We start from the raw sequence: 21,578 nt of genomic DNA, 5'->3' as shown, positions 1-21,578 counted from the left end.
GGCACACCATCAATGTTTACAAGTAAAGATAGGATGTTGTTCTCAACTGGTAATAAAGGATTCTCTCTGAAAGTTTGACTAATACCATTACTTAACCCTAAATAGATATACTCCCCACCACATTTTTTTTCTGTCAAAACACAGCGTTGAGTCTTTAACAAAGTACAAGAAGATTTAGGCAAAGCTGCATGTCCATTGCATCTTAAAAGAGAAAGCAGCTCAGTACTTGCTGTGTGAGTAATTCTATTTTTAATCAACCATTTTTTTAAATTTAAAATAAAATATGTTTCATTAGGGTCAACCGCACTATTTCTCTCATCTATTTTTATTTCATTTTCGTCGCTTCTTGAAGAAGAACAAAATTCACTGAAAGAATCGATCTGACTAGAAGAATCAAGTTCGCTAGAAGAGTAGTATTGATTGGAAGAATCAAGTCGGCCGGAAGAATCAAGTTCATTGTATAAATCAAAACGAACAGAAGAATCAAGCTGGCTCAAAGACTCTAGTTGATTTAAATGATTACTGCAATTCAAAGAACCAAGCTGAGTGAATGAATCTTCTGTGTGGCATGGTTTTTGTTTGCTCGTATCATTTTTTTCCAATTCAAACGTTTTTTCAAAAAAATCTTCATCTTTGTCACTCTCGTATAGAAATTGTCTTAACAAATTATCCTTTCTTCTCCATTTTTTCATATACTCTTTTCTACTCATTTTCTTAATTTCTTTTTAAAATTAGCTTCTATTAAAGTTTCGGACCTGACGCAACAGTTAAGCAAAAAAAAAAAAAATCTGATAATTTTTTTTTTTTTATTAGACGACGTTAAACTGACGTCGCTACGACGTCTGAATAAGATTCTTTAAAAGACGTCGTGGATACGACGTCCTAGCGACGTCCTTACAAGGTCGTCCGACGTTATAACTTGAAAATAACCTATTTACAACGTCGTTGCGACGTCGTGTGTTTGCTGGGTTATGCTGGATCCAAAATTTTTGCGAATTAAAAATTTTTAGGGAACCCTACTCATAGTTTACAAAGATATTTGTGTGAATCCGAATTTTTTTTTAAAAGCACAAAGGTTTTAAAAAAAGTCACAAAAGTGTTCATATTACCAATACCACTCGGTAATATGAGCACTTTATTTTAGCTCAAAAAAAATAACATTAAGTAAAAAAATATCAACCTGACATATAGAACTAAATTTTGGAATATAACGATTCGTTATTAACATAACTTATCATTAAAAGATCAAAATTTAAGCCACTTTTTGTTAAAACAATAAAAGACAATTTTTTTCCGCAAAAAATAAAAAATAAAAAAAAAATTGTTCATTAATTATTCAATTTTATCAACGATAAAAATTCAAACTTCTTTGAATTTAAATTACAGAAGAATATTTAGTATTGTTAAAATAATAAAATATTTTGCCATGTTTTGTTTTTATTCAAATAGTAATTAAAACCACTGCTGTTTTAGAACTTTAAACTTGGTAATTTCAATGAAAAACATGGGGTAATTTGAGTATGCTCATATTACACAAAAATGGCATCTTTAAGTAAAAGTAAAAACTAAATGTTTCTATGCATTGTTTTTCAAACAAAAACGGAACAGATTTTTGGCTGATATATTTTTCTTTATAAAAAAATTAATTTCATTATTTTTGCACCAAACTTTCGCGCCACAGATATATTCATACGTGACGATATTATTTTAAAAGTGCAAAAAGTTTAACAGCGTTTTAATTAAATACCCGCTAATTACTGCTTATAAATCTAAGCTAATTGTACTGATTCCTGTTATCACCATATAAAGTCGATTCAAAAAATACAAAGCAACTTTAACTTCAATGTTTACATCTACGAAATCTTTAGGTATGCTCTTACTTCCAAGGTTCTCTAATTACCCTGATCTACCCTATATTTTTTTAAATGGTGCTTACGGTCAGCAATGTTCAAAATCGAACATTATTCGTAGCTAATACATTATGAACTTAAGATAAAACATTTTATTTTCGAGAGAAATTTTAAAGTGAGGCTTTTCTTTTTTAAATTTAGATCAATATCATAAAAAAGTAATCAGCCTGACTAAAGGAGACCACATATTGTATGAGGAAATTAGAACTACAAACAAAAGTTCTGTAGTCATCATTTTTTTCAAGTGTCTTTTGTTCTCTATATCTCTTAACTAGCACACTAATTGTTGATTTAGCCACATCACAATGCTCAGAAATTTGCTTATAAGAATCTTCTTCACTACAGCGTGTATTGTTAAATTTTTCGTTTTCGTGACAATTTCTCAGACTTTCCCATTATTTTTTTAATTCAACTTAAGTTAACTATTATCACCAGTAATTTAATTTTAACATAATTACAATTTTCTTAATGAAATTTTGATTTTCTTAATGGGCATGGAACTGTTATTAATCTTTTGCATGGTTATGTTTTCAATAAAATTTGAATTTCTACCTTCCATTACAAGTTATCATTCTTTTGAGTAAATTATACGGTTACATTATACGATCATATCATTCATCTTCAGTGAAAAGTCAAAAAGTTATGACAAAAAAACTTGAAAAATTTTAAACTTTTGCACTCTACTGTAAATCTTGATGGGTAGTAAGGGTCTGCGTCTCGGAATCGTTTTCTCGAAATGAACCGGAACATGCATAACGAGACAAGAAATGTCCCGGAAAAAATTGACGATTAAACTGTCCCGAAATAAAGTCATATACCGGGACAATAAATTTTCTTTCGGATTTTAAAAATTGTGCCCCGGATATCATCATCTCGTCTCGAATAAAAAAAATAACGAGACGCAGATGCTTAATGGGTAGGAAATTGCTGGCCCACAGCTTTATGTTTTAGAGGGGGGGGGGGGGGGGGATAGAATGTTTCAGTTTAATCAAAAAAGGGTTAGGAGGGTCAAACGTTAATTAAAAGGGGCTGCAATGTTTCTCTTGATTTTTAATTTTATGTGGGTTTTTAATTATCCAAAAGAAAGTCCCTAAATAAATAGAAGGATTTATTCTTAAAGAATAGATATTTCTGAGTTTATTTTCTTGTTTCTTTTTTCCTATTTAATATGCTAAAAAGACACATCTCCGTAAAACTTTAAAGGTGAGTAGGAGGTGGGTGAGGGAGGGGTGTTTTAGAGAGAGTGAAAATTGTTTAGACAAAAGAGCTTACATAAAACTTGAATAAGAGGTTATTTGGGTGTAACACCCTCTGGAGTTGACCTACTGATGTGGCCGAACAAAGTCGATTTTCGAAGGGTAGTAAAGTAAAACACAAGTGTAAATGATTCTATTTTTCAAAATTCTGTTGATGGGCTTTTATCACATTGAAAACTAATTTTAACAAAGTATTTCAACGGATCAGTGAAAGCATAAAATCAAATCATTTCAAGTCAAACCACACGAGCAATACTACAATTAATGTTTACGGTTTCAAATTTACAAGGAAAATGAAAGTTTTTCAATATAAACATTTACAATTATCTTATACACATTGCTCACCTATTGATACTTAAGAAATTGATAACTAATAATTATTTTCTAGAAATTTAACAAAGTAATAAAACTGACACTAAAAACAAAATCTAACAAAATCGAAAATATGGTAAAACTAAAGTTTATTATAAAAACGAGGCTAACAAATCAAACAGATAAAACAATCCATCTAACCACATAACAAACGCAACTGATAACAACATCATTTACACTACAATTAGTAAAATACTGAATCTCTATAATATACTGAAAGTCATGAGAGTCATTTTCTTAGCAAAACAGACCGAAAAAACTCATGTCATAAAAATCTTCACTTTTTCCTTTCAACTATTGAAACTTTCTTCAAAAGAATTTCTTCTCGTATTTTAAAGAAAAAGGAGCATTTTTAGCTAGAAATGCTGAATGGTATTTTGTAAAAGAGAGAAGAAAAGTAGTCAAATTCATCAATTATTTTAAGTTTGTGGCACGGGAACGAACCAATGAAATATTCTTTAAAAATAAAGCAATCGCATTTTCAAAGCATTGACCACGTAAAAGCTTCCCTAAACAAATTAAAATAATAATTCTTACCACTAAACAAATCAAAACTTTTTGGTACCAAATCTAAAAACAAAAAAACACGATGTATGAAATTTTATTTTCGAAAAAAACTTATTTAATTAGAAATGAACAAAAAAGGAAGGGGAAATAAATTTAAATCGTTTATCCTGTGACTCAGCAAAAGTTCAAAAAGTGAAATTTCTAAAACGATATTTTTTTGGCATAAGCAATCAATATTCCCTAGTGATAAGGAATCAACATATTTTCCCCGTGTTTTAATTATGTTATTGTCTTGTAACCATGTTGAAAAGTCAAAGTTCGTGATTTTGTTACGGTAAAAAACAGAAAAAATTGCGAAGAAACTACAAAACTTTAAAATGCCTTCTGCCTCTGAAATGCTTATTTAAGTCTTTTTCCTAACAAAGATATATAAGGAATAATACTATACATTATGCAAATATCAATACTCATAATGAGGGGCCCACATTTTTATTCCCATCTTTTAATAATCTTATGATCTTGTAATCTTGAAAAGTCAAAATTGGTGTTTTTTTATGATAAAAAAAAAAAAAAAAAAAAAATGTCCTGGTTGTGTAATAAAAGTCAAATATTTATGTTATACTTTTTATGATCAAAAACAATAAAACTACCCTTAAATTCTGCACACGTTTACATTAATTTGTTTTTAAAAATTGACTTTTATATTATTTTACTCTTTTTGACATATATTTATAAATCTAGAAGTAAAAAAAAAAACCTTTCATTTTTAAAATGATTTGCATATAAAAAAAATTAACAGATATGTTATGTTCATGTCTGAAAATTTTTTTAAAGGAGCATTTGTTGCAAATGCTGGTCAATATATTTTTTTAAAAATGTCTTATTACTAAGTGATTTAATTTATCTTAAATATCAAGAGAATTGTTATTTTAAAGGAAGACAAACAACTTAAATTTTGTAAATTAACACTGAAAAATATTTTACTTCAGAGCAAAATAAATTTATACTCCCACTTTATACAACTTTATGTAAGGAGGTTAAATTATTTGATATTCCTAAAATTTAACTTTGAAAAATTTACTTTTATAAAATTTATAATACTCACTTAAACTTGATTTATTCAAAGGTGATGAGTAGACTTCTTAGTTAAGTTAACATTATGTAGTTTTACTTTACTGGTAACAATACAACATGTTAAGTAAACATATATGCAAAAAATTTGAAGCAATAAAAATATAACATTTAAAGCAAAATAAAAAAATATCAAAAAGATATTAACAACATAAGAACATCAAAATATACAATTTTTTACATTATCTTTTTGGCAAAGTCACTGATTGCATGTTGCATATTCAACTTTTTTTACACTGTTAAATTAAAAGATTAAAAAAATTCTTATTTCTATTTTCATGTTTTTAACTGTTAAATTATTTCAAAAGTTGTTCTTCTAAAAAATTTACTTAGAAGCACTTTTAAAGCAAGTTACAATTTGAAACTTAATAAAAAGACAGAAAAGTATTTTTTGTAACTTCAAATGAATAAGTTGAGATGATATCTGTTGTATTATTTCTAAGTTAACTTTAATTACCTTGAATTAGCTTTTACATGGACGAAACTATATTTTAACATGTGATAACGATAATTTATTGAATATTATATTTGAAATTACTTTAACAACCTTGTCATCTGTTTTGTAGAACTTAACACATATTGAAGAAAAATTATCTTTTAAGCTGTAACAAATGTTTTTACCTCTGTTACAGCTCAAATCATAACTTTTCTTTGTATATGAAATCAAAAATAATAACCTTGTTAATTTAAAGGGAAAAGCATAAAAATAATTTGGTGTGTAATACTAGTGTAATATCTGTAATATAAACCTAATTACGGGTATTACATACCTTTATTCACATACATACATACCTTTATTCACATTTTATAAGTAGAAGAGAGAAGAAAAAAGGTAATATGCCATTATCTAAAAATTTCTCATAGTATTTCCATTTTTGTCTTTTTTTGTATGAATAATTGAATAATTTATCCTCCTTTAAAATGTTGCTTTGCCTAATTTTATTACATTGTATATATTAAAGATTACAAGTTCTCGGTGGCTGTCATGCCTTTGTTTTTGTTTTTTTTCCAGTTGATTAATACTTTTAACTTAACAAAGTCAGTCAACATATTTAAGACTGATATCAAAAAATTCATTAACTTGAAAAACACAGATATCAAAGATAAGATATAACAAGAAATCTCCCAGGTAAAAAAGAATTTGTTTAATTTGTAGATTCGATTGAATTTTTTGAAATAACACACTAATGGTTTTTTCATGTCCAACTGTCCAAATAAGTAGTCAATTATTACCAAATCAAATAATTGACTACTTAGTCATTTTATTCATAAAAAACAACAACAAAAAAAAAATTGGGAAAAACAGCCCTAAACCTAACAAGATTTTTGTAATTAAAGGAAAAATTAAGGGGAACAAAAAGTAGAACTCATTATAACTATAAACAAATAATGAAAGCTCAAACAAAGTTTATAAACAATTCTTAAACATTTTAAATGAACTTACCAAGTACAGCATTAAGCAATATGTTTTTTTCTTCATTTGAATTCTTCATGTTACCAAGTAATCTCACAAAACTTCTTTTGTTTTCATTTGCTAGTCCGCAGATCATAGGCCAACAGCTACGCAACTTTTTGTTACTTTTAATCTCCTCAGGACTCAAATAAATGTGTGCATGAACTGAAGCACAAAACTCCATTAAAGTAAGGTGAGCAAACTGATATTGATAACCAAGTTGTGATTCAACTCTTTCAATGAAACCCAAAAGTTCATTTTCAACTTCATCAAAGTCATTCACAAAACCTTTCATTTCATCTTGGGAGAACAGAATTTTACCTTGATTGAACAACTCCCATGCAACTTTACAAACTCTTAAAACATGTTGCTTGTTACTCTCACTTTGCATTATAATATGAACTGTTTCATTGGTTTTACAAATGTGATTTTGAAAAAAGTATAAGAAAATAGAGCAATACAACTCAGTCATAGTTTTGAAAGAATAAGAACCACTTGCAGCAATAACTGCACACATTGCTGATAAATAAAACGGAACAGATGCCATGGCTTTAGCATAGAAAGACTCTTTAAGAACACTTTTAATGGTTTCTTTTTTGTTGCCATAATTTTCAATATACTTGTAAACTCCGTCGTCATTTAAACCCATTATTTGAATGGTTAACATATCTGTACATTTTCTAACTTTATGTTTGTATTGTGATACAGCTCCAATTCTTCCAGCAACAACACATTTGTACTTTTGAATATTCAATGCTTCTGCTAATGCATTAACAATTGGTAGACTATTTGGATTATGCTTTACTAATATATCTAAGTGAGCAAACTCATCCAACCCATCTATCACAAACAGAATGGAAAAATGCTCACAAACATTGCACTCTTGAAAAATATCTTTGTAGAAAACTTTTAACAGCTCATTTATGTTACCAATGCTTTGAAACTGATTTAAATTTCTACATTCAAAATAAACCACAAAATCAACAACTTCCCATAATATACCATTAGCCCAGTCCAATAAGCACTTTCTGAGCAAACAAGTTTTCCCAATTCCAGCAATACCAGATATCAAGAGTAAAGATAGCTCCTTCGAAAACACTTCCTTAAATTCGATTGGCTGATAAGTCAGTTGTCTCTGAAGAAACAACTCTCGCTCAGCAATAGTTACAGTGTCTTTTTCCACTTCATCTGCATCAACTACAGTCAATTCAATGAACTTATTTAAGAGTTCAACTTTTGCTGGAGTTTTGACTAAGTGCACAGTTTGGTCTATTTTTCCATATATTTTAAGATAATAATTTTTCAGTGCTTCTTGCATTTCTGAAAGAACAAAAAAAGAACTTTTCTAAGGAAGGTTTCTAAAAAATAAATGCTAAATAATCTAAATCAAATCCAAAACAAATAATTTGAACAAAAATTGGTGTTTGATTTTGTTATTTTGTTAGAAATTCAATAGAAAGTTTAAAACTGATTCCCAATATAAGTTTATTCTAAAAAATAACTTATAACTTTTACTTTGGCTGGAGTTGTAATTTTTATTATTATTTTCTTAAAGGTTTGTTTTAACCCTTTCATGCGCTGGGTTGTTTTATAGCAACAAATTAAACTAAGCTTCCCCAATGCAAATAATGCATCCTAATCGATTGAAAACAATATCGCTTTATAAAGAAAAGTTAAAAAGGGCTGTAGAAAAAGTCTACTTTAACATTTTAGAGTACAACTGATATTTTGTAGATGATTTTTTATGGGTGAACTCTGTACTCAGAGCAGACAACAAATACTAATTTTAAGGATTTATAATTTTGATCTTGTTGTGAAAAGAATATTTAATGCTAGTTTAACATAGTACTGTTCTTACTACTCATTTATTTATTTTTATTTATTTCTACCTTTTTGATCTAATAAGTAAAATTAATTTGTTTTTGTAGAACAACACTGCGCTTCAATAGTATAAAATCACCATTATTATTATTGTTTTATGCGATAAGATTTTTTAATTAAAATCTTTTTTTTTATCATTTAAATGTTAAAGTTTAAAGATTAAAATATTATTATTGTTATTATCATTTATAATATCATTATTCTTATTTTTATTTTTTAGTAAATATCATATATATTACTGTAAATGTGATTATATATGTTGCTTATGGTTATATTAGTACAATGCTAAATTATTTACTGGGTGTGCTTAGTACATGTTTATATACACACATAAATATATATTATGTGTGTGTGAGTGTAACTTGATGCAACTTATTTATTTTCAAAACTTAAAGTAAAATAAACAATGGCACAGGTAAAAATTTTTTATCCTTCTAAACACACACAAAAAGTTATAACAAAGTTAGTTTCTGAACAAACTTTAGTCATAGATTTTGACGAAAGATTTTGTGATCTCGAGGATACATATATAGAAAAAGATTTGTGCATCTACAGTGAATTCACATGAATATGTAAGATATAAGATTTATATATATAGAACGAGGAATTCCTAGTAAGCACGAGTCATCAGCTTGCGTTGATTACGTCCCTGCCCTTTGTACACACCGCCCATCGGTACTACTGATTGAATGGTTTAGTGAGATCTCCGGATCGGCATCAGCACGACTCCACCGTTGTTGCTGGAGGCCGAGAAGTTGCTCAAACCTTTATATATATATATATATATAAAGATATAAGATTTGATATGTGTAGCCATTTCCCAGTATTTCAAGAGAAACAAAGTCGTTGTAGGCAGTGTGGAAATGGTTTTACTTTTTTTCAATACATGAAATCTAAGATAAGTCTGTGTGTTTTTTAGTTATTGGACAATATTTGGAGCATGAAAGGGTTAAACATTGTTGCATTTATTTTGTAATCAATACGTGTTTCTGTTTGCGTTAGATTACTTGCTCTTTGCTGATATGATCTTATTTTAATGTCCATTTTTAATATGAATTTTAAACCCATTTCTATGAAACAAATTTCTATAAAGCAAATCATTGAAAAATTTTCTCTGTACATACAAATATTTGTTTGTTGCAGTTTTATAATTAATTGTTTGCAACAGTAACTTTTTTTAACAGTAAAATAATTGTTAGTTTACTATATTTAAAATTTTAAAAAAAAAGGACAACATGTTTATAATGAAACCTATATGAATAAGGATTATACTTTATCCTATGAAACATGATGATTTTTTTATTTATTGCAAAAATTAAATTTGAATTAAAACCGATTTTTAATATAATCCAACTTAAAACTGATGAATTTTATCAGTGCAAATAAAATGAGTTATGACAAAAATTTTTGACAACATATAAAATTTTGTGGGTTATTTAAGTTGTGAGAAAATTGTTTTTTTTTATTAAAAATCAAAATAATTGAATAAATTTAACGTTATTTTTAGTAACATTTCATTCTTTCTGTAATGTCTAAGTTAACTAAACTCATTGATACAATAATTATAAAATTCAATTAACTTTAAATTAAAACCAATTTTCAACATAATGCAACTTAAAATCAATCAACTTCAATTTGGATTTGACATCAATCAACATGTTAAATTTTGTTGAAAATTCCAAACTTTGAAATTTTAATTTCTATTAAATAGAAAATCGAAGAAAAAGATTGTAATTAAAATTATTTATGCTTTTTTTTTTTTTTTTTTCTAGGACAATTATACTTAAAACAGTAAATATTTGGAATATGGGAATTCACTAAAAATTTCAAGACACAACTTTAGCTTTGCATCAATGCTAAAGTTGGATTATCAAAGGTCTGTGTGTTCATTATTGTTAATTTCTTTTTTTTTTGCTTTATAAATTTAGATTTAGATTAACAGCCTTTTTTTTTTTTGTAACCCTGTTTTAAAGAGTTCCTGCATAAGAAGTGTTCTTAGGATCTTTGAAATTGAAATATGGGAATAATAATGGCTATTTGAAATATTTAACTTTTTATACCTCAAATAGCAAATATTATTCATATATTAACTATTTTCCTTGTAAAAAGATACTAATTCTGTTTCATAAATCAGAAGGAACTCTATTAGTATCAGCTAAAGATGAAAAACAAAATTTATTTCTCAAAAAAAAAAAAAACATGTATAAAATACTTTGATTTTGTGAATTTATTATAGAGACGATATTTAATGAACATAAAGAAACAAGAAAATATTAAACTTAGATAAAGAAGTTAAGAAAACATATTTTGAACCTGATGTAAAAACAGCAAAAGTATTTATAGAAAAAAATTATTTCTAAATTTAAATCTGATAATAAATGTTGAAGATTCAAAGTTAAAAAATAAATTTCCTTTTAATTATGTGTAAAAATTTTAAAGAAATAATTGCTTTGAAGAAAAATATGAATATTGTGTAAATATTTAAATCAAAAATCTTTGTAATTTCATTAACAAAATATATGAAATTAAGTTTATTCAAATTTTATTAATTTCTTTGACAAAAACACATGAAGTAATTCATTCTTAAAATAGTTAAAAATCTTGAAAATCAAAAAACTTGATTATTAAGATGAAAAGACAAGACAACAACAGAATATAATTTTAAATATAAAACTCCAAGAGATCAAAAAAGAACTGGGATTAAGTAGAATGATGAGCATTTGCATTAATGTAAAATTACTCAAAAATTAACACTAAATTAAAAATTTAGTTCAGCATGGAGTAAAAGCAACATTTGATACAACCAACTTAATTTTAGTACTGGTAAAACTAAAGCATTTTCATTTGTAATAGCTAACAATCTCCATTAAAATCAATTTTTGGAACCACTTACAAATCAATTTTAATACTAGAAAAAAAAAAACCTTATGTATTGAACCTATAAACATTTATAAGATCAGTATCACTGATGTGCAATTATAGTTAATTAAAGCTCTATGTTTTCATCTCTTGAATGTATTAAAAAAAGTAAATTTATTAAAATTAAAAGAACCATGCTAATCAAAACTTTTTCCAAAAACATCTCTTGCAATAAAATTGCACTAAAATATGCATCTATGAAATAACCCACATCATTAAATAATCACCACTAACAGATGTGCTATCTTGGAAAGAAACTGAATATATTCAAAAATACCTTTATATATAAATTTTGGATTAAATAATATACAAATTTACTAAAAATGTAAAAAGATTTCATTTATTCAGTTTAATTATTCACATTCATTTTTTTAGACTCATAACGTTTTTTGAAGTTTTTTTTGAAAAAGAATCAAGTTTTATTCCATTCTTACTAAAATAAGAAATTAATTTTATCATTTTTGATAGAAATCTTCCCACCTTACTATGGAATGAACTTTTGCAAGATTTTGAAGAACCTGTAAGATTTTGAATGTTAAACAGACCCTTAACAACTACAATGGTGTCCCAAAAATAAGCAAGAAAACTTTTTTGATAAGTGTTGCACATACTCATTTTTTTTTTATTTTTATGTTAATTGACATTAAGGGGTCCCCTCTAAATCTCAATTAATTAATGTAAAATAAAAAAAGTTAATTAAGTACCTTGACAAAAATACAAAAAAAAGTATAAAATTACAAGTGGATTTACAAGTGTACTTTGTACCAAGACAAAAATACAAAAAAAAAAAGTACAAAATTACAAGTGGATTTACAAGTGTACTTTGCTTGGTTATGCTCAGTATTACAGTTTGGAAAACTGTCAATATCTTAATAATAACATATCATCCAATCAAAAAACCTTTGTTTAGGAGTGCTAAACAGTTCAGTTATAAATGCTTAGTTACTGTGTCATTGAAATTCTGTATGAGCGCAACAACACAGTCATTAACAGAAACCAAATTATTAACCATCTCAGATGCAGTCTTGTATAATTGTTTTTCACTGAAATCTCTAAAAAACTGTCTCCAATGGTGGTGGTCTTGAAAAAACTTCTAGAGATAGATAAGTTTTGCACTGTATGAGGCAGACTCTTAAGTAGATGCAGTCCTCAATCATCTCTAATTCCTGACACGAATTGTGCATTTTCCTGACAAAAGAGATATCAAGAAAATAATGAGAGGGGTCATCAGCTCTAGGCTCAAGTACTTAATTAATCTGTTGAGGTTACCTTATACCTCAGATCTTTTTAAACACTGGTCTTGAGTTTATATTTTCTTACAGAGAAAATTTTCTTGGGGTGAGGATGATGAAAGAGGCTGAGATGGTATTAAAATGTTTGAGTAGCTTGTAATTGATTGTTCAATTTTGCTAATATTATGTTGAAACAAACCAGTATTTTAAAATCCAGCATATGGTTGTGCAAATCCAGCAATTATTTGTGTAAATCCAGCAACATATTTTAAGGTAGTGCCCAGGTTTTTTATTGCTCAAGATAGGTAACTAAGTTTACTCAGGCCCAGTTAATAAACTAAAGCACACTCTTAGAGCATCACATAAAAGCACTTCAAGCATATGATGGAAACAGGCTATCTACAGCAAACTGCAATCAAAAGTTGTCTCTAAAAGTGTGCAGGTTCCATTAAGTCTATCAGTATTTGAAACCATCATGTCAAAGAACATGCCAATTACAGGTGTATCACATTTCCATGACTTCAAAAGTTCTAGAACTGTCACCATTGCAGTCTTTTTCTGAGCCTTAGGCCAACTTTGGCACACCAAGAAGTTTTGTGCATCTGTCAATAACAGAAGATACAAAAACTGGCAATCATTCCCATTGCTGAGTATGGATGAATGGTTAGATAAATATAAAAACCAATTTCGAGTTATTTTTTTAAGCTATAGTCTTAGTTGTGCATTTAATTTTCTCAATTAAGTTTTTGCTTCACTTTTTTAAGTACATTAAAATGAATAATATTTTTTTCCGGCCATTTGCCTTGTAAACTCTTCACCATGATATTAATCATCTACTTTAATAATCAAAAACATTGTTTCAGAAAACATTTTTCCTTTTTTGGTATCTTGAATTGATAATCTTGTGCTTTTCTAATTTTTGATTTCTTGCAAAAAAAAAAAAAAGGGTTATCAAAACATAAGAAGGTTTTAGGATTTTTACAAATTCTTTTAATTTAATGACATTTTTCCAGATATTAAATAAAATGTTTAATAAACTCATGATTCTTTAAATGATAATATTTTAATTTTGTATTTAGACTATGCTAATTTGCACTGCTGGGTAATAATGCTAATGAGATTTTCCTTAACCATATCATACCTTTGAACAAGCAACATTTCCACATTTTGAATTTATTGCATAGTGCTAATCTAAATGCTGTTTTGTGTTTGACTTGTTTACATTTTATGCAATTAATAAATGCACAACATTTGCTTGTCAAAATTTCAGACTGAGTGTATTTGTTCAGTAAATAAGAGAAAATACAAAAACTGGCTATCTATCCAATAGCTGTGTATCTTCTCCAGTTATTTCAGGCAATATCTCAGTGCACAACAGTTTTTCTAGCTACTGGATACTAATAACTACTGAATGCTAACCTCAAATCTATTGAATAACTGGATTCTCTGTAGCTTATAACAGATTCTTTGTTAGCTTCATAACAGATTTGTTGCCATCAAAGAGCAATTCCCATTTCTCTGAGTAGATGACTTTGGCCATCCAACATGCTCTGTAGAGGATACCTGGTTTTTGAAGAATTGTCAACATGCCCAAATCAACCAGACCTATAGCTAGTTGGAGAAATTCTCTATAACCATATATTGGATAGATAATGTGAAGTTGGTCAGCAATTAATGGCTTTAGGCTGTCACAAGCAGTGTTTAATGGTGTTACAAATGGCTTTGGTTGATAATGGATTAGATTGAACCTTTTTTTTTTTTTTTGAATATCATAAAAAGCAAGGTCTCAGGCCCAGTTGATGGACCAAAACACACTCCAAATTGTCAAATGTGACCATTTATAACATTATTTCAAAAATTCATCATCATTGGAAGACCCAAAATTCATCATCATTGGAAGACCCAAAAATGTTATTTTAATTCACTAAAAAATTGCAGTTAATATCAGAAGGCTGAAAAGAAACATTAAGGAGGGTATGCAACAACATTCCTGAAAAAAAAATTTTTTTTTTCTGAGACACCCTTAATAACTATTGCATTTTTAGGCTATCTTAATTCAACATACTTAGATAAAAAACATATTTGTATTTGAATAAGTTTAACATCTATATATAATGAGTGTTTTAAATAAATTTTAAAAAATTACTTATTCAAGGTTGATTAAGATTTAAAAAAAAATTTATTTTAAGAGATTCTATTTTAAAAAGAAATTCAAAAGGCTCCATCTTTAATGGGAAAATTAGTTATTTCTTAAATTTGGAATGAAAAACGATAAAAGAGCTTTCACTTACTTAAACCAATTTTAATTTTATTTTTGTAATATCTATCTATATCTATATCTATATATCTATATCTATATCTATATCTATATATCTATATATCTATATATCTATATATCTATATATCTATATATCTATATATCTATATACCTATATATCTATATATCTATATACCTATATATCTATATATCTACATATCTATATCTTTATATCTTTATATCTTCATATCTTCATATCTTCATATCCTCATATCTTCATATCTTCATACCATCATATCATCATATCTTTATATCTTTTTATCTCTATATCTCTATATCTCTATATCTATCTATCTGTGTGTGTGTGTGTGTGTGTGTGTGTGTGTGTGTGTGTGTGTGTGTGTGTGTGTGTGTGTGTGTGTGTACACATAGATAGATAGGTATAGATATATAATAACATATTATAGAAATTATTTTAAAACTGCTTTATTAAAAATAAACTAATTCCAAATATTATAAAAAAATCATCCTATATAATATTATAAAGTAAAATTATCCTGTAAAAGACCAATTTTATCTGCCATAAGCTAATTTAGGTCTAAAAAATGCACAAACAGGTTGAATGAGCGATGTTAAAGTAAAACCTTTTAAAGGTCATTAATCAAATATATAATTTCAGAAAATTTATAAAAGAATTTTTATATAAAATAGAGATGAGGCTAAATTTTACTTATATTTTAAATTTAATACTGACTTTAATACTTAAGAAATAATAATAGTAAAATACTTAAGTTTAATCTGATTTTAAGTTGTTTTTTTTTTTTCTTAAATTGTAAACTCATAAAAAATATATAAAATTCTTTTATATCAACAAACTGTATTTTTTAAGAAAATTCCCCAAATCTCCTTTGAAAATCACCAAGTTTACTTTTTCCCTCATTTTTAATGGGTAAATTTTTGTTACATAATTAAATTTTGTAAGTTGGATATATTTTTTTTTTAAACCTAATAAAATTTTTTAATAAAATATTCTAAAAAAACTCCAAAAAAGAGCAGCTTCAGCCCCTTTTAAAAACAACCATAAATTTGATGTTTTTCAAGGTGATCAGATGCATTTTTACAAAGAAAAAATTTTTTTTGATAATAGCAATAATAATGGTAGTAATAAGCAAACTAAAAAATTAAAACATGAAGAAATATTTTTTAAAGCTATACTAATGTATAATAACTTAAAATTAGTAATTATAGTGGTAGTAATAGTAGTTATTATTAACTATTATTAAAATATAAATAATAATAATAATAATAATAATAATAATAATAATAATAATAATAATAATAATAATAATAATAATAATAATAATAGTAATAATGATAATAAAAAAAATAATAATATTAATAATAATAATAAAAATAATAATAACAATAATAATAATAATAATAGTAATAATGATAATAAAAAAAATAATAATATTAATAATAATAATAATAAAAATAATAATAATAATAATAATAATAATAATAATAATAATAATAATAATAATAATAATAATAATAATAATAATAATAATAATAATAATAATATTAATACTAATAGTAATAATAATAATAATGATAATAATAATAATAGCACAGATAATAATGATAATAACAACAATCGTAATATTAACAATAATAATAATAGTAGTAAAAGTAATAACAAAATTAAAAATAATACTTGTAAGAATAAAAAAAAAAAGATAAGAAGAAAAATAACAATAATGATAACAATAATAACAACAACAACATAAACAATAAAAATAATAATACCATTAATAGCATTAATAGCAAAAATGATAATAATCACAACAACAGAAATGACAGTTTTTATATTAGCTAACAGTAAAGGTAGAGAAAAAAGATATTACTAAACTTGTACAAAGGTCACCCACCATAGTTTCAATGGAATGAAACTAATAATACCATTCCATAGTTTCAAACTATGATGCCAGATCATTAGTGACAGTAAATGATAAATTTGCAAAAAAATGGACGTGATAACAACAAAAAGTTTATTATGTAAAATCATGATTGTGATAAGAAACTGCAATTTTAGTATAACTTACTGTTTGTTTTTATATCTCTTATAAAACCCACAAAAACCTTTTACAATGGTCTTATTTTGAATGTTCTAACAGAGAAAATGTTTTGTATTGGTCAGGCTATTCTATTTTTAAAAAATGCTAAAATCTGACATTTCAACACACTTTCTTAATTTGTAGGATTGGATCTCAATAAAGCTTATCACAAATCCTTTAGACATCATGACTTTGACAGAAAAGGTAACAATTTCACAACTAGCTATTTTTAATCTTTTGAGCTTCGATTGAGGTTTTAAAATAGGTATAAAAAGGTGGTGTTAAAATCTTTATCAAATTTTGTCAACTTCTTTTTAATTTTACATAGTTTATTATAACTGAAAAACATTTTATTCAAAATATAATTAGACATTAATTTGCTTACCATCTTTATGCTGTTCTGCATCTGTAAAAAAGAACAGAAAAAAACTATAAACGTTTTTTAATGAATACATGATAGGATAATAAATTAATAATAATAGCAACAATAATAACAATAACAATAATAATAATAATAGTATAAATAAAAATAAGAAAAAACAATAATTACAATAACAATAATTACAATAATAATAATAACAATAGTAATAATAATGAAAATAAATTTAAAAAAAGTAATCATGATGAGATATATAATAATAATAATATAAATATAAATAATAATGATAACAATAATAATAATAATAATAATAATAATAATAATAATAATAATAATAATAATAATAATAATAATAATAATAATAATAATAATATAATAATAATATAATAATAATAATAATGATAATAACAATAACAATATAAATAATAATAATGATAATAATAATAATAATAATATAAATAATAATAATAATATAATAATAACAATAATAATAATAATAATAATAATAATAATAATAATAATAATAATAATAATAATAATAATAATAATAATAATAATGATGATAATAATAATAATGATGATAATAATAATAATAATATAATAATAACAATAATAATAATAATAATAATAATAATAATAATAATAATAATAATAATAATAATAATGATAATAATAATATAATAATAACAACAACAATAATAATAATAATAATAATAATAATAATAATAATAATAATAATAATAATAATAATAATAATAATATAATAATAACAATAATAATAATAATAATAATAATAATAATAATATAAATAATAATAATAATATAATAATAATAACAATAATAATAATAACAATAATAATAATAATAATATTAATAACAAGAATAATAATAATAATAATCTTAATATAATTAGTACAGAAACGTTTAGGGTGGAATGCAAGAACCGAACTTGAGTCAAGTTCGACTTGAAATCTCAAGTTCGACTTTGTCAAGTCAGACTTGAAAAATTGACTTGAGCGAATGCGTAAACGAGACTTGAAAATTTCAAGTTCGTGCTTGAGAAAGTCGAACTTGAAAAATAGTCGAGGCGTTGAATTTAGGGCGTTTATCGGAAAATGCACTTCGCAACCAATAGCGGTAATGGATTTTTTTTACGGGAAAAACCTTTTACTGAAACAAATTCCGTGTAATGATATTTGTATAGTATACGATTAAATAAAAAGTTAATAACAGTAAAAAAAAAAAAAGTTCTTGCTATGTATTTTTCATCAGAAAAATAAATTCATCTTGGCACTTTCAGTTCCAAATCCTAAGTTGTTGGTAAACAACGGTTGGTCATATGTACCACTTAAGTGATCAAGACAATTTCTCTTGATTTCTCCATTTTAACAGATTCCATTTGAATTAAAATACATGGAAATGTTCTAGAAAATGCAGAATCTTATTTTGACGCTTTTTGGGGATGATACTATACTACAATGTATTTTTATTTATCTTTTTACTAATACTTTAATGAAAATAATGGTTTTTTTTTAAAAAATACTGAGAAAATTACTTTAAACAAAATTAGTTTTCTCAATACTAATACTACATAATACTATGTGTGTGTGTGTGTATATATATATATATATATATATATATATATATATATATATATATATATATATATATATATATATATATATATATATATATATATATATATATATATATATATACCTACACATATATATACCATTAACATATGTAAGTATACCATTTACATATGTAAGTCAATAGAGATCACATATGGAGACAGGTCTTCTGAAATTATTGGGCCACTTATAGAAACAGAAAAGAAAACTTTTAAAAACCATTGATAGCATCTTGCTCATTAACACATGAAAAAGAACAAAGTTTAACGTTAAATAAAAATCTCTTAATAAAAAAAAATACAAAAAAGCAATATAATGAAATTCATGATCTTGATAAAGAACTAATGCAAAAACAAATAGAAATAGATGATATAAAAAAAACTCTCTCCAGAAAAAGCAACAATACAAACAAAACTTTGTGAAAATTTTAACTGTGAAAATTTTCACAAAGTTTTAAAAAAGCAACACAACAGAATTATTCTATGTGAGGATTATTATTTTCTAACAATATCAGATCCAAATTGTTTTTGGAATGTTTCAATTTATCACTTTATTTTTTATTGAAATTGTTTTTTTCATATATAATACTATTTTGAAATATAAAATGTAATTCTTTTGAAATAATATGTAGTATAAATATTTGAAAATAATGTTTTTGTTATTAGACCCTTTATCCATTATCAGACACAAATTTTTTTTAAAAAAAATAAGTCTGAAATTTGACTTTTGCTTTGTTTCTGCAAAAATATCTTTAGTGAATGCTTTAGCACCACATTCTTCATTGCTATTTTGTATTTCATTGCCTCCACAATAATCATTTTGTAGAAGGGCAATGTTGTGAAGCACAAAACAGGATATTATTATAGCTATGGAATTTTGCAGTTTTGTTCCTAAGGGAATGTTAAGACAAGGGTATTGTTTTTTTTTGATATACCAAAACAATATTCAACAACAACATTCAACATGGGTGTACTTCTCATGTTGTAATTGTATCTGATTTCATTTTCATTTTTGGGTTAGAAAAAGTTGTCATTAAATATTGTTTATAAGGATAGCCAGAATCACCTGAAACATGAACATGTTGGCGAGCTTCTAAAACTTGTTTAATAGCTGAGTTAGCAAAAACAAATGAATCCTGAACAATTCCAGGCCATTGAACACAAGCAGATAAAATTTCATATGAAGCACCTGCAATGACCTGGCAATTCAAAAAAAAAATCCCTTTTTGTTTCGATAAATTTCTGCACTTTCTCCACAAGGAATTATTATAGGAATATGTGTTCATTAATTGCTTCTATACATCCTGGGAATCCTTGAATTTGGTAAAATCTAAATAATGGTTGATAAATATAAATATTTTCTTTATCTAAGAAAAGTTTGAAGTTTGTATGAAATAGCAAAATCAGATATCCATGAAAACTTATAAGCACTTTTGCTAAATTATCAAAAAATCAGCTTCTGTTGGAAACTTTATGTACTGATATCTTTTGTTAGCCATTTGAATTGAAATGTTCTAAACCACTGGACAAACAGTTGAGTTTCAGCTCTTCAAAATCTCCTATTATTCTCTAAAAGAGTTTATTTATTGTTATAATCATTTGTTGGTATAAAATGTTGTTATTTAAAAACGTAATGTAAAATCTACAATAAGAAGGTGCCATTTTCTGATACCATTTCTTGAATATCTACTCACTTGGAATGACCCAGTAGCATAAAACCGAAATGCAATAGCCAGTTGTTGTACAGTTGAAAGAGGACACCCTCGATTGTTAACATTGTTGTTAATAATGTCATTAGCTAATATTAAAAAGGTTTTTATTGGAAAATCTGTAGCACCTTTTAAATTCTATACCGTGGTAAACTTCTAAAGGATTAGCTCTGTCAATAATAAACCTTGGTATGTGACTTGGCTTATTTTTTCTTCTTCTTCTTCTAAAATTCAGCTCATACCGATTCATTTTTGAACATTTAAAAAAAAGTTTTTTTAATACTTCATGTAATTGTAACTACTTCTCAAAAACTCTCTTTTACTCCTTTTACACGTATCACCTCTTTGTATAACTGCAACTATTTATTACTAAATGGAATTTACTTTTATACTGTATCACAAAAATGTGCCTTAATCAACAGCCTTTTATAATGCTAGGATGTTCGACATTTCAAAAAGCTAATAAACATTTCTAATGGCATCAAAATATGACATGTTGAATCATTACATACGAGTTACAGGATGTTTTAAAAGACACACGTTTTCGCAATGTTAATATTCAGTTTTCTGTAATGAATTCATTTAAAAATATACTTTCACAATGTAACCTTCTAAATTAATTAGGTGAATATGCCCAAGTAACTACTTTTGCTTGTTAAAAACTCATTTTCATACTTGCAAAGGTTGTAATAAGTTATATAGTAATAGTAAAGTTTTGTTACGCATCAGCAAAATGATAATGGCGGTCTGTTTTTTTTTTCAAGTTTGGTTTCAAGATTGGTCTGGAGCAGACTTGAAAAAATGACTTGAAAATTCAAAAAT

General features: G+C 25.7%; 1 protein-coding gene across 1 annotated transcript in view; it reads right to left on the bottom strand.

Annotated features, from left to right (window-relative positions):
- LOC145192066 (uncharacterized) overlaps positions 1-21,578 on the bottom strand; it is a 65,984-nt gene that overhangs the window by 18,705 nt on the left and 25,701 nt on the right. The window contains exons 9-11 of the mRNA XM_090076447.1: positions 17,421-17,441; positions 6,621-7,949; positions 4,076-4,108 (exon numbers count right to left, since the gene is read on the bottom strand). Coding sequence (XP_089932573.1) covers positions 4,076-4,108; positions 6,621-7,949; positions 17,421-17,441 — 1,383 coding nt within the window. The remainder of the gene's footprint in view (positions 1-4,075; positions 4,109-6,620; positions 7,950-17,420; positions 17,442-21,578) is intronic.

The sequence above is a fragment of the Hydra viridissima genome, unplaced genomic scaffold, assembly GCF_058129835.1.
Source record: "Hydra viridissima isolate aposymbiotic clone 2 unplaced genomic scaffold, HvirCarnegie_v1 scaffold_1, whole genome shotgun sequence".
Classification (NCBI taxonomy): domain Eukaryota; kingdom Metazoa; phylum Cnidaria; class Hydrozoa; order Anthoathecata; family Hydridae; genus Hydra; species Hydra viridissima.
This window is presented reverse-complemented; position numbering and strand designations above follow the sequence as displayed.